Source organism: Abramis brama (genome assembly GCF_963993115.1).
Source record: "Abramis brama genome assembly, chromosome: 21".
NCBI lineage: Eukaryota > Metazoa > Chordata > Actinopteri > Cypriniformes > Leuciscidae > Abramis > Abramis brama.
The window spans coordinates 24,736,223-24,751,441 of NC_139983.1; the positions used below are offsets into that span (position 1 = coordinate 24,736,223).

The following is a 15,219-nucleotide window of genomic DNA, read 5'->3' on the forward strand; positions in this document are numbered from 1 at the left end:
AATGCCAGTTTTATGCAAGTGTGCAAAGCTTATTCCTAAATTGAATCCTTGGATAAAAACAGCAGAAGGAGAGGGAAGGGTAAATGACAGCGACAGAAAGGAAATTAGGTCTGGGGCTGTAGGCTGGGGACTGACATTGCCACTTCCTGTCTCCCTCAGAATGCTGAATCGTGGGTAATAATGGGTGTCTGAGAAACCAGCAGCAGAGAGCTATGAGCCCATTTGAGCCCAACAGACGGAATATGTGTTATGAGCTGACAAGTTTCTCATTGAGTATTTTCTCTATTAATCTCTAACCATGGCATACTAGTCCACTTCGTATGTGTATTTAGGAGCTGTTTGGTTCCTATAGTGTCCCATTGCAATGATTTTGTGATCATGTCATTTTGTTCTAGGATTTGAGTATCTTTGTTCTGACCTTTACCAAAAGTACTATGCCATAGTGGTACTGTGGTACTGAATGGTAAGGCTGGGTATTGATTGACACAATTAATTTCGATTCAATATAGATTGACTTGGATATACATCAGGTACAGTACATGTTAATTTTGTTAAGCATGTAACATACATGAAATAACCCCCGAAGCAGATCTATACAGGTGGAGCTTGGGAAGGTGGAGGGTTTCTGAAAGCGCACTGCAGACTGCTAACAGCAAACAATGCCACGTATTTGAATGTTAAACAGCTGATGCCACAGTGACCAATCAGCTGTGCTATGTAGATAACAATGTAATCGCTAACAAATTGAGTTAAGGACCTATCAGCCTGCGCCATCTAGAGTTTCATGACAAAACTTTGTATTTATTATTTGAATTTCATAATAAAACTAGTGCAGTGCCTGTGCAAAATCAGTTAATAGTTAAGAGCATAATAGCCAATTTTAACATTGAGATCAGGCTATGTTTGACTTGTTGACTACTATCCACGACCGATAAAACAATGTTAAGCACAACAAAGGAGAACACATAATCAGCAAACTTGGTTGTTTCAATGATGATAAGTAAGGATGGCTTACACTGGAAAGATGGGGATTTGCCGTCACGATCGGTAAGAGGAGAGTTAACCTTGTTTAAGCCTGCATAGCCTACATGAGCTATCCTGTTGAATAGGCAGGACAACTATTTAACATAGCATATTCACCATCACATAGTTACAGGCTAACTTCAGTGCGCATGACACAGTAATAACTTAGCATTGAGACCAGGCTATGCTTGCGCAAACAGTTTGTGAATAGGATACTACAAATGATGGCCATGAAAGAGACTGTGAACGCATTGAATAGGATATATTCAGTTGTTGAAAAGCATAGGCTACTATTACACAGTAGCGATAACGTTAAGCGCACCAGAATAAAATATAATATTCAGAAGTAAACAGTGTAGCTGACTTACAGATTCAGTTAACATCCACAAATGAATAAGCAGGACGATTCAGGGAGGAGGCTACACAGTGAACTCTGACAAAACGCTACTTAAAGGGGGGGTGAAATGCTATTTCATGCATACTGAGTTTTTTACACTGTTAAAGAGTTGGATTCCCATGCTAAACATGGACAAAGTTTCAAAAATTAAGTTGTACGTTTGATGGAGTATTTCTGTGCCAAAAATACTCCTTCCGGTTTGTCACAAGTTTCGGAAAGTTTTTTTCGAGTATGAGCATGTGTGACGTCAGATGGGGCGGAATTTCCTTATACGGGTCCTAAGGGCACTTCTCCCGGAAGGGCGCACGCACCCATAGACCAGAGCGGGAGAGAGCGAAAGCAGTACGCCCATCAAAGCACTGTGCTCACTGCAGTCACAGGACTGTTTGTTCCCTGTATTTCGACGATGATTGTTTTATAAACAAGGCCCAGTTCGATGCCGCATTTGCAGATCATCTAATGCTTAAGGATGGAGCAGTCCCAGCGATAAAGGTTCATGGTCGTGCGTTGGAACCACAGGCGGTGAGTAAAACTGCTTCAAATGTCTGTGTGTTGTTAGCTATCGGCCCACACGGCACGCCTCCAGCCGCTCGTTTTTTTCCGGAAAGACTCGGTACAGCCTATCTTTCTTTTATAAATATAATAAAACTAAAGACTTTTTGGAGATATGAAGGATGCAATACTACTCTATAGGTACTCAAGATTAACATGAGATTGACTGAAACTGAGTGTTTCACCCGCCCTTTAAGCTCCGCTGCTTTCTTCGACCCTCTCTGTCTCTGGTCCTGCGCTGTGCTCACTCAGTGTGCAGTGTGAGAGGGGGAGTGGCCAGCTGTGCTCACTCAGTGTCAGTGTGAGAGGGGGAGTGGCCAGGGGCTAGAGCGGCAAAAGCCAATGTGTGCTTCTTTTACCGATATATTTACCGATATCTTTTGCATTTCTAATCCAAACAACGTCAAACTTGGCACTGTACTTACTCATGTCTGTAGCAAGACACCTGTCAAGTTTGAAATCCATCAGACTAATGGTTCGAGAGATATGTGAATAACAGACACATAGACAGAAAGACGTTCCTGTAATTTATAGATAGATGGACAGAATCTGAAAGCTGAGAATCTGTAAATTGTTATTTATGAATAATTACCATATTCATGCATATTCATGCATTTATGGTAGCCCAAACTATTTAAAAAAAAATACAATGAAATTAGCATGATACATGTCCAAAATCTACACCTTACCTCGCATTTAGATAAACAAGGAGACATAATGGATGGCTCTTGTCTCTTTGTGAAGGTGGAATAACAAAGTTCTTTATGACCCTCAGGATTTCTTTTATAAAGATTTAAATGCAAAAAGAAAGGCATGAGAGTATATAATAAATAAATGCAAATATTTTTTGTGTAATGGCCACTAAATTTGGGCAAATGTCACAAACAATGCAAAAGTATTTGACTGCAGAATGTTGCGATTGACCTATCAAATTCAAGTTTTCTGTCCAATTAATTTATAAAAATTACAAATATAAAAAAATATATCTTGAGTGGAATCATTTACCTTCAGAATGCAGATGACGTGTGTGTGTGTGTGTGTGTGTGTGTGTGTGTGTGTGTGTGTGTGTGTGTGTGTGTGTGTGTGTGTGTGTGTGTGTGTGTGTGTGTGTGTGTGTGTGTGTGTGTGTGTGTGTGTGTTTGTCTGTGTGTGTGTGTGTTTGTCTGTGAGTCAGTGAGGGAGAGAAAGAAAGAAGGGAGGGATCCGGCCCTCAGAGAGATAAGAGAAAAAACATGTTGTGCTGTCACTCCGCTGCTTCTGCTGCTCTTAAGGCTGCACTGCTCTATTGTGCGCCTCTGTGTCTCTCTTACACCCCCTCTCCGTTTCTTGCTCTTTCCATGTCTGTCGCCCTCATTCATAATGGATTCCGTAGTGTTGAGGTTCAGCTGAGGATGGAACGCTTTGGCCCTGTGGGGACACAACGCTTTCACTAAGGGGAAAGAAGAGAGAAGCCTTTTGATTTAGAATGATGACGCAACTACACTCAAGAAACACAGAAGCAAGTCAAGTCAAGTTTATCATTCTTCTCATTACATGCCAGTGTGAGAAAAAGAATGAATTTTTGTACTAAAAGAATAAGCTTTTTTTTTTTTATCAAGGGCCTCAAACCTTTGGACCCCATTGTACTTCCTCTAGCTCATACAAATACTGACGTCAAATTATGACATGCACTCAGCATACTCATCCATTCACTGCATTGTTTTTCATAAATTTTTTAGAGACTTGTTCAGAAATCAAATTGTAGCCCAACCTGAAATGCTAATTCATCAAGCATTCTTTTGATTCATCATAGTATACAGATAAAAGTGAATATAATTCTCTCAGGGTGCAGCCATGTTCACTTTACATCATTCGCAAGTATCAGAGTTTCCTTATGAGATGATAAATTGAAATTCTAACATCAAGTGCAGGTCTGTTGCACATTTCCATGTTCAAATATGGCATTGAAAATTCAGACTTTATGAGTTGAATGGAACACAGCAGACAACTTAACTCCTTGTTATTTACACAGAAAGTTCTTTCAGTTCTTAAATACATGGGCTTCCATTAATATTTGAAAATAATGCTCGCAAGGATGTGGGTTTATGTGCTTGATGTATCATTGTATTCCATAACTGTATGCAGCAACATGTTAGCAATTAACATTTTGAAAGCACACAAACAATTTTATATTATAGACCACAATTGTCCCTTCAGTTCATCTGTCTTTTCAGGTAAAAGTCTCTTCTGGCAATATTGAAGCTTCACTACAAAGCATTTGCCTCTCTATCACCAAGTTACTTTGGTATATGGTATACTTAGCAAGTACTACATCTGCCTCCATAGTTTGAAATAGTTGGGTTCCAGAAGCTCCAGAAGTTGGGTTCCTTAAAAGAAAAATATAGATCTACTGGATGTTAATCAATAAGCCATCAGCTACACAATATACTCAAACTACTATATATACAGTATAGCTTTAAATCAAAGCTTGTAATGTGTGTGGTTTGGTTTGGTTCATGGCTTATAACATTTTATTAAAGACTTTTTTCAAATCCCTATGGAACCAAGGCTGCTGAAAAGGTGAACAGGCACCGTTGCACTCTATACACTGTTTTTCAAAGTTGTAAAAAAGATTACTGGAGTATGTTTTACAAGAAAATACTGTTGTAGTCTTTCTACTTCAAAATGTCATGTTTGATTCAATGTGTTACTTGCTGTTTCTTTGTAATTATATGTGAAATTTACTAGAAATTTCTGATAGAAAATTGTTTAAAAGTAAATCCTACACCACATTTATTTGAGTATGGTAGACAGACGTTTTTCACAAGGTCACCAAATTTGTCCGACCACTCAAAATATAAATCATTATTGTAGGCTAAGCATAGTGAAATGTGGTAAGGCAACAATTGAATGTTCAGTAATGGAATTTTGTTGCATAGGGCACCTTATTTTACTCATAATTTGAAAACTGCCATCTTAAAAAAACATTAGAAATCCTGAGGGAACCCATGACTTAAATACTAATTCTCTTCCAGGTTTTCTATTGGGTTAATGGTCTTTATCTCAGCGTCTGTTTATGCTGGTCCTAATTTGCTGCAGCACTGCATACTCACTGCTGTCTTCAGTTTGCAATTCCACATTTAACTGTTGATCATTTGAACTTTTTGCCTCCAGTACACACACACACACACAGAGAGAGAGAGAGAGAGAGAGAGAGAGAGAGAGAGAGCTCAGCAGCACCACATATTGTGTCTCTGGTATCCACTGCAACTCTAATGGGAGTTTTCTTTTTGTTTTGTTTTTGTCGCTTGTGCAGGGAGGCAACTAAAAAGTGTGCTCGACAAACTGAAACACTACCACACCATGGCACCGCTACTGCTGGAAGGAACAGAGCAGCGCCCAATCAGCTGGCTCCGCTCCAGGGTAAGAGCGAGCACTGTATATATTGTTGCTCACCATTTTCCACATTTTTCCCTAAACCTCTAGAAAGTCATTTGCACTTCCATCATGATGTTGCCAGTGTTTATTTAGATTTTTATATGAGTTTTTGATTTGGAATAGCACTGACTTGCATACACTCTTTTTAAATGAATAATATATTGAGTCCAGTGCAAGTTCGCTTCAGTTCGGAATGGTATAACATTAGACTACGGTACAAATTAGTTCACAATGTATGACTCCCATAGTCAGTATCATTATTGAGCCACAGCCTTTTAGCTCTAAAAGGGTCATTTGTGAAAATGAGTGAAAGGCCTGACTGCCAAACGGCACCAGAGGCACAAAGGCTGAGTGATGAGGTGATGAATCTTGAAAACTGTTTTGGAGTACATTAGATTAGATTAAGTGCCTGAAGCCGTGGTGACATTGTCGCAAAAAGTCACATGGTCTTCGTCATTAAGGCTTAATTGATTCCAGTCTCCGCACTGAGTTACTTGAGCTCCAGTGAATATTACAGTCAAACGTCTTCTGTAGCTCAGAGCAATGTCTGATTCTGGCACATGGCACTTAGAGTCCATTTCACTGCCTGTTTCGGAGGCTTAGGCATCGAAAACTCAACACCCAGAGCTTTTCATAACTGTCTGAGATGTTGGGAATGTCTTTAATGCATTGTTAGGAAAAAGTTTTGTATGTCATGAAAATGCAGTGCTAGCGAATGGTTGGCTTTGGTTTGCTTTCCGAGGTGATTGCTATTAAACATTTGCAGGTGGAGATTGAGGTTATGGTGAGGGTAGCGTATTTCAGGGAGGAAATTCCACTCAGAATAAAGGACCTGTCGGTCTGCACCATGAGTGGCCCGACTGATGGCCCAAAGCCAAATCAGTCCAGCTGGAGTAATGGAGGAAGATTTGCTCTCTCAGCTGTTTAGTAAGAAAAAAAAGAGTTATTCAGAAATATTTCAGGAGTACACACATGCATGATTCTGTTTTGCAATTTAAAAAATAAATAAATAAAAATAATAATAATAATGTGCACAGAAAACACAGAAGAATACAGATGTACTGTAAACACGTGGAATTATCATAGAGCCATGCCCAAAAAAACTAAGTATTATCATGGTACTTTTTGTAAGTAAACACATATTTGGACATAAACACACACACACACACACACACACACACACACACAAAACAGTAAGATAATACCATAAATTACAACGGTGCAATTGTACATTAGGTTGCGAAAAAACAAATATATTGTATCATATAGGCAAAGCCATATATAAAATTCACAATAAAATCTGAGAACATTTACAGCATAGAGGTCGACCCCGATTCACCAAGATACACTCACTTGAACATTTCTGGCAACACTGCTGGCTTGTTTAATTTATCATAAATGATCAAGAATTGGTTTATGTTTAAATGATATTTGTGCGTACAACTCAGTTCATATTCCTCATGTCTTTGGATGAGTCGAGTGAATGAAGATGCAGTAGCTATACATGAACACACAAGCTTTGGCCCTGTGCAGCGCTTGACACATTATTATGTGCAAAATGACATTTGGAGGGCTTCGTTTTGGCTCTATGGCTCTGTCTGGTGCGCTGGATAAAAACCTGAAGTCATTTAAAGGTGTGAAGGCTATGTGTGTTTGTGTGTGTGTGTGTGTGTGTGTGTGTGTGTGTTTCAATTGGGAAGCTACAGGGTTTAGAGTAAATTGGTTGAAACAGGAAAACAGGACATGAAGTGATTGTTTTGTTTTTCATTTATTTAGACACCTCCTGCTTCGCTGCGCATCCTAATCCTAGCAGAAGGACAACAGCTGATTTTATCTGTGGAGAAGAACCAGTAAGTCTCCCTCGCAACACTCCTGACTCTTAAATCGCCACACACATAATCAGACACACAGTGTTTTTTACAAAACCACATGCTCAACCGAAAAAGTAACTTAAGCTATCATTAGGCAGCTATCAAATGGCTTCAGAAGACTGAATATATAGCGCACAAGCTTAAATAGCTGGGTTTATTTCAGCATTATTGACAAACATGCACAAAGTAACGCCACCTTGATGTAACACTTTCTTATTTAATATTTAATATATTTTATATTGCAATACATTTTGCAAAAAAATGTTGGGCTAAAACAGTAAATGGCCAATGCAGTAAGAGGCACTCAAGCAGCTTGAAACTCTACAGCTTGAAGCATTAAGCAGCTGAAACCTTAAAAAGCTCTATAAATGTCTATTTTTCCCCCTCTCTCCTCTGTCTTTTATTTTACCAAGGTTGTACACTATTTACAATTGAACTGAAAACTCACTTAAATTCCTGAATTTCAAATGTAAATCTGAACTGAAGTAGAAAACTGGATATAGAATTATGTTTGGCATTGATATGTTCTTGAATGGATCTGAGAGCATATATGAGTTAGCCCACATGCAAATGAATTATATGTACATATTGTCATATGAAGTAAAAACATATGGATGTATATGGAATTAAAATGAAAATGTATATTTAATTTTTATATATTTACATATATCTAATCCTTGTAAAAATGTTTATGTATGTATACATAAATATATTTTTGATATGTATATCATGTATGTAATTATTTATAGACATAACATGTTTGTCTTTGTATAAATGTGTGTTTAATATGCAAATTACACATTGTATATTTACACATGTTTAAAAAAAATATGAATGTTAAAAGTAACACATATGGGGCCATAATAGATAGACAGGCAGACAGAAAGAACCAACGAGGCAACAAAGAAACTCCAGGGACGTCTGATACAGGCTGACCTTCTCTGTACATTAAGCTGAGTTCAACTCTTTCCCATGCACAGCAAAAACACACAACAAATAACATCACTCATCCAGATATTTATAAGCACAACCTAGAGTAAAGACACTCATAAAGCTTTGTGCCCCCATCATCACAGCAATCACAATCAAGACACCACTATACAAACATATTTGGATGATTTTTGAAATCCGATGCAATTCCACAGTGTTTTATATGAGCCTTTTTTACAAAGAAGTGTTAGTTCTTGAAAGCTTTCTTACACATGCAAAGTGATTCACTGCATATTAATGGCAGATGAACAAGTGGCAACACCGCAACAAATAAAACAGCCTGTGTGGATCTTTTCAAGCCACAGTAAAATTAAAGATCTCATTTATTCACTCGAGTGCATTTGATAAAAGAGCTTTGATAGTTCCCATCTTTCTCTGAATTTTGTCTAACCTCATCCTGAACTCATTTCTGATTCATTCATTTCATCATCATTGTTGTTTTACCCTATGGATTTGTCCTCCCTGTATTCTCTAAGCACAGATCAGCAATACAACACAGTCTAAATAACAGCCTTGAACTCGGTTTAACTCAAAACAAACAGGAAAGCAATGCTGACTTTGATTGCTCATCCAAAGGATTTCCAAAATAAATGGCTTAGGACTGTGTGCGGTGGCGATTGAGGCTTCAGAGCTTGACTGTCAGAGACTCTGAGATTTGAAGCGAACACTATAACGCTAAAAGACTCTAATCAGCAGCTGCCCAGTGAAGTTGTAGCTTTGCTCTACTTAATTTGCTGAATTCTCTTAAGGGCCACGTTCCTCTAAAGACTGAGTGAAAACACTTACCATAAATTAGGAAAAAGCCAGTCACAGTGAGAGCATGTGTACAGTGTTTTAGGCTTCTTGAAGCCACATAATTTAGCATTGTTGTGAACTTGAAATAGCTTGCCAACCTACAAGCTACTCATGTCCACTGGCACGGAGCAAGCGGAGCGGAGCGAGCGTTTTCAATTAATTCCTATGGAAGTTGAGCTTCACGCTTGCGCAGTGCATTGTGGGATTGACAGCGGACCGGAGAATGCGTTGAGAGCGTCAAAAGGTTGGCCAGTTCTTTATGACTTTATGAAAATAGCAAGCGAAAAATGCGGTTGGCAGCCAATTGCTGTGAGGTTCGGGATGTGGACGTCTGTCTTTAGAGTTTAAAAATATGCAGATTGTGCCGGTGTTATTGCTGGATTTAGTACGTAAATTGTTTTGTTTACGAATTAGAGGCTTTGCAGTTGTTATATATTAAATATTTTATTTTGGATGTGTTTGGAAAAGTTTATAAAATTGAAAGGATATCTTTGCTTGGTGGCGCATTTGGAAACAAACCTTGTCTATTTCTAAATGTAATCGCGTGCATCGCTGATGATTATACTGTCCGTGTATTGAAAAAAACTTGGATTAAACACACTCACAAAAGACACACCCCAAAGCGGAGGCGTTACAGCGTTACCAGCGGCACTGAGCGGAGTTTTGCCGCTGTATTGGACACACACCGTAACCCCTATAACGGAAATTGGAAATAGAATGGAAATAGGTTTCCATTAAAGTCAATGTGTGTATTTTCACTGACTGCGGAACGGCTGTGTTCCGACTCCGGCGAACCGCAGCCCTCTGGAGCAGATACGATCTAGTGGCTCAAATCTCGCGTTTGCCGAGGCAGTGTGTAGATTATGGGTCTAGATATCTCCAATAAGAATCTAGTGGCTCATCTCGCGTTTGCCGAGGCAACGTGTAGATAATGGGTCCGCAATGTATATGCAGGGAACTGAGCAGATGGGAATTCCCTTTCTCTCTTTCTCTTATGATTGTGTGCAAACTAGTGTTTGCATACTATTATTTAGGCTATGGTTCTTTTTGTTTGAGATTATAATATGAATATTCAGCCTGTCATTCAGACCATGTATTGTCTGCTTGTTTCTGGCTGCATTTAATTTTGACTAAATTAAATGTTAAATACTCTTCTAATTTGAAGTCTATATTAATACACTATATTCAGCCTTTCACCTAGACCATTTCTACTTGTCTGGTTGATATTTGGCTGCATTTAATTTTTGAGAAAATTAAATATGTACTCATCTTATCTTTGAGGACTTATATGTCTGTATTATTATACTATTCAGCTTTTCATCCTGATTGTGTTTACTTTTCTGGTTGATATTTGGCTGTATTTGATTTTTGAGAAAATTAAATATACACTCATCTGATCTTTGAGGAGTCATTTAATTCTGAGGAAATAAATGGTGAATTCCTTGGGGAAAATGGATAACACCTCATTATATGGTGCCCATCTCCCTTCTGTGTCCTCCAGCGAGTTCTAGTCTCAGTGTCTGACTTGCAGAAGGAGGGTTTAAGAGGGGTCAGTTCAGTTGTTTCCAGCCGGTCATCTGTTTCAGGACGCTGGATTGTCTTCTCAAGCTATACTATAGACAAGTCTCGAGAGGCTGGTTCCTTTAGTAGTCTCAGTCGTAGTCGTCTTGGGATAAGACAGATCTGAGGACAGTTGTTATCTCGAAGAAGGCTTTGACTAAGAAGAAGTCCTGACGCTGAGGCCGTCACACTTCTGAGGGCAGTCCCCTCCGGGGAGAAACTGGTTTCCACCTCATCAAAATACGGTGCATGTTTCTCCTCGGCGCCCTCTGGGAAGCGACTCTCTAAGGAGGGTTGCAGTGCTGCCAGTTCGGTTGTTCCCTGCCAGTTCGCCACCTCACGGCACCGAGGTGCCTGCATTTCCCAACGATCCTCCGAGGAGGGTCGTAGAACAGTCAGTTCGGTTGTTCCCTGCCAGTTCGCCGCATCAGGGCACCCAGGTATCAGCCGTTCCCGAATGATCCTCCGAGGAGGGTCGTGGAACAGTCAGTTCGGTTGTTCCCTGCCAGTTCACCGTTACAGGGCACCAAAGTGGCTGTTTGACCAATATCAGAGGCCAGTCTCGAGAGGCTGGTTCCTTTAGTAGTCTCAGTCGTAGTCGTCTTGGGATAAGACAGATCTGAGGACAGTCGTTATCTCGAAGAAGGCTTTGACTAAGAAGAAGTCCTGACGCTGAGGCCGTCACACTTCTGAGGGCAGTCCCCTCCGGGGAGAAACTGGTTTCCACCTCATCAAAATACGGTGCATGTTTCTCCTCGGCGCCCTCTGGGAAGCGATTCTCTAAGGAGGGTTGCAGTGCTGCCAGTTCGGTTGTTCCCTGCCAGTTCGCCACTTCAGGGCACCGAGGTGCCTGCATTTCCCAACGATCCTCCGAGGAGGGTCGTAGAACAGTCAGTTCGGTTGTTCCCTGCCGGTTCGCCGTTACAGGGCACTGAAGTGGCTGTTTGACCAATACCAGAGGCCAGTCTCTTTCTTGGCACATAAATCGGCTAGAAATGATGGCGGTGTTTCGAGCTCTCAAACACTTCCTCCCAGACCTGAAGGGAGTAAATATATTTGTTATATTTAACAAATAATTTGTAAAACTCACTCTGGGATCTATGGTCCCATCCCCCCAACAAGGGCAAGAAGGGTCTTGGTTACCATGACTACGGTCAGATAAGTTTATTTTATTATTGTTAAAAATGTGGTCACGTGGAAAAAGCAGAGGCCATAGAAAAGACCCACAGCCCTTAAAACAGACTTTCCTGCATCAATTTATGGACGAACTGATCTATAAATGAACATGCACCCCAAGACACGGTGTGAATGATTTACTGTCTTGTGTACTATTATGTCTTTGATACTACAGTATGTATTTTATGATACTACCAACGGTCAATAACCCCACCTGTATCGTGTCTCCTATCTAATTAATCCTCATTTAATGACTCACACTTTAGTGTACATCACCTTCTCTTAGAATGCAGTGTGTGTTTGTTATATCTATCCGAGTATAAATGGACACAAACGGCAAGGCCTATGTCTTGAGATACCACATTTGAGATAGTCATAAATCCTCCCAACAGAGAGATTTCCCGCTTGAAAATTCCCCCTTTCTTACTGGTTGAGCCAACCCTGAAAGGTGGGAACTTTCTCAGGCTTTAAATGGTCTCTACACAAGTCCTTCCTTCTCTTGGCCTTCTCGGTACGTTTGCAAAGCTGTCCTGCGTGGCCACACTAGGCCCCAGGGCAGCAGGCCTTGGCCCACAACCAGCCATGTGCTCATTCTGGAGAGAGAGGACTCTCTCAACCAGAACAGAATCAAAGGACAACATCAAGAGTGTGGCACAATATCTTCATTCAATGCAGAAGAAGTCCATCGCAACTCCAACCATCAACTCTTCCGACTTCCTCCCTTCTCCTGTTTGCTCTGCGTGTCCTCTCCCCGTCCGTAGTGCATAATCCGAGGGTAGCGGACCTGAAGACGAAGGCAGGGGCGCAGCCGACTCCCCCGGGAGGTAAGGACAGGACCATCCTGGTGGTGGTGGGGTAGGAGGTAATTGTTTGCGTCAGCATCTACGAACTCAACCATGTGTAAGTACCAATCTTTTATACAGCAAGTATTAGAATATGATTGGATAGATGTGAAGGTAATAAGTGATGTAGTAATTGAGTCTTCCTGGCAGAACTTATGCTAAAGCTTTCATTTCTTAGAATAAACAATTAACACTGAGTGTTCACGGGACGAACAGGTGGATTGATTGAAATATTCTTTTTACTACTTTAAGTTAATTCTATTAACTGATCCAAATATTCATAATCAATTATAACAAGTTATGATTGATTATTAATATTTCTTTAGAGCTAATTTGCTACACTGTATATGCTGAAAGGATGAATTCATTTTTGGAGCCGGTTCATTAAAATGCACCGTCCGAAACAGACTAATTCGCCAAAATTAATTGGATTTCCCAATGGTACTTGAGAGAGAGACCTTCTGAGAGAGTGCGTTTGATTATTGTCGCTGCTCGCTCGGTTGTTAGGCTGCATGAGCAATATGTGGCATGAAAAACAACAATGTAGTGCTGGTAAAATAGCATGTTACTGAAAACTGCACTATTTTGATGAGCTGTACTGTCACGCTACTGAAAAAAATTAGCTTGTAGCATCCCTACATTTAGTTAGCTGTCAGTCACTTTTTTCATTTGTTGGTTTTCTCGAAGTGTTCTTCCTCTTTTAGACTGTAAATCTTGATAATGGCATTAGAGTCAACATCCCAGACACTGAACTGATCAAACTCCACAGGACTTTGTATGAAGGAAGATTGTAGGAAGATTTAGAGCTTATTCTGGTTGATACAAACAGCTGTTACTGAGGAAGAGAAGAAGCGTGTGCCATTCAAAGGCTTCCTTTTATTCATCCAAACAGGAAGGAGCATAGCCAAGCACACAAAACATGTCATTACTGTGACGACTGCAAACATGACCATAGAAACTTGGACTCAGTGTCCATGAATGGACAGGGAAGAGGGTTGTTGTTTGTTTGAGAATGGCATCATTGACTTTCTGCTCTGATGTCAGGCTGAAGCAAAACTAATGAACTGAGGACAATTAGAGTGGCCCTGTGATTCGGGAAGCAAGGTGAGGATAATGAGGAAGGAGTCCTTCAACAACTGACACAATACACACACCTGGCCTGTTGCATAAACTGTTTAGACTATAGTCTTACAACAAGTAAGTCATCTAATTTTTTTCTTTAAGACGGGTCATAACGAGTCATTTACATAAAAAGGTAGATTGGTCCTATTTGAATCTGAAAAGTAAGACTGATTAGCCCTAACTAATTGATTATTGGTTCTTAAGACAGTCTTAACTTAGCAGCTATGTTTTTGGCCCCTGTAGTGACCTTTAAAAATGAGGCCACAATGACAAATTAGAAATATTGTTTTTCTAAAGCAAGTGCCTGAAAAACTGATAAGATACAGCCTCCCCCTTACTTTTGCATGTTATATTAAAGGTAAATAACTAGTAATGTAATTCAATAGTAATAAAAAGTAAATAAAAAAAACATTCATCCACTGAGATCTGCGATCTGAACATTCTAAGGTATCGTGTATTGTTAGGTAATGCTAGATATATAATATACTGTATCTCATCATATTTTAGATGTGATAACAGGTCACAGATGATGATCAATTTTGTCTGACAGATATAGTTGGCAATACAACAAACCCTGGTGGAGGGAAAAAACAATACTATCAGATGAATTTACTTTTTATTTGACATTTTATCATAAATGCAATATATACAGTGTGTATATATATATATACAATCACCTAAAGGATTATTAGGAACACCATACTAATACTGTGTTTGACCCCCTTTCGCCTTCAGAACTGCCTTAATTCTACGTGGCATTGATTCAACAAGGTGCTGAAAGCATTCTTTAGAAATGTTGGCCCATATTGATAGGATAGCATCTTGCAGTTGATGGAGATTTGTGGGATGCACATCCAGGGCACGAAGCTCCCGTTCCACCACATCCCAAAGATGCTCTATTGGGTTGAGATCTGGTGACTGTGGGGGCCATTTTAGTACAGTGAACTCATTGTCATGTTCAAGAAACCAATTTGAAATGATTTGAGCTTTGTGACATGGTGCATTATCCTGCTGGAAGTAGCCATCAGAGGATGGGTACATGGTGGTCATAAAGGGATGGACATGGTCAGAAACAATGCTCAGGTAGGCCGTGGCATTTAAACGATGCCCAATTGGCACTAAGGGGCCTAAAGTGTGCCAAGAAAACATCCCCCACACCATTACACCACCACCACCAGCCTGCACAGTGGTAACAAGGCATGATGGATCCATGTTCTCATTCTGTTTACACCAAATTCTGACTCTACCATCTGAATGTCTCAACAGAAATCGAGACTCATCAGACCAGGCAACATTTTTCCAGTCTTCAACTGTCCATTTTTCGTGAGCTTGTGCAAATTGTAGCCTCTTTTTCCTATTTGTAGTGGAGATGAGTGGTACCCGGTGGGGTCTTCTGCTGTTGTAGCCCATCCGCCTCAAGGTTGTGCGTGTTGTGGCTTCACAAATGCTTCGCTGCATACCTCGGTTGTAACGA

General features: G+C 40.1%; 1 protein-coding gene across 1 annotated transcript in view; it reads left to right on the plus strand.

Annotated features, from left to right (window-relative positions):
* adam12b (ADAM metallopeptidase domain 12b) overlaps positions 1-15,219 on the plus strand; it is a 107,613-nt gene that overhangs the window by 20,829 nt on the left and 71,565 nt on the right. The window contains exons 3-4 of the mRNA XM_084096806.1: positions 5,268-5,374; positions 7,166-7,239. Of these exons, the coding sequence (XP_083952932.1) occupies positions 5,268-5,374; positions 7,166-7,239 (181 nt within the window). The remainder of the gene's footprint in view (positions 1-5,267; positions 5,375-7,165; positions 7,240-15,219) is intronic.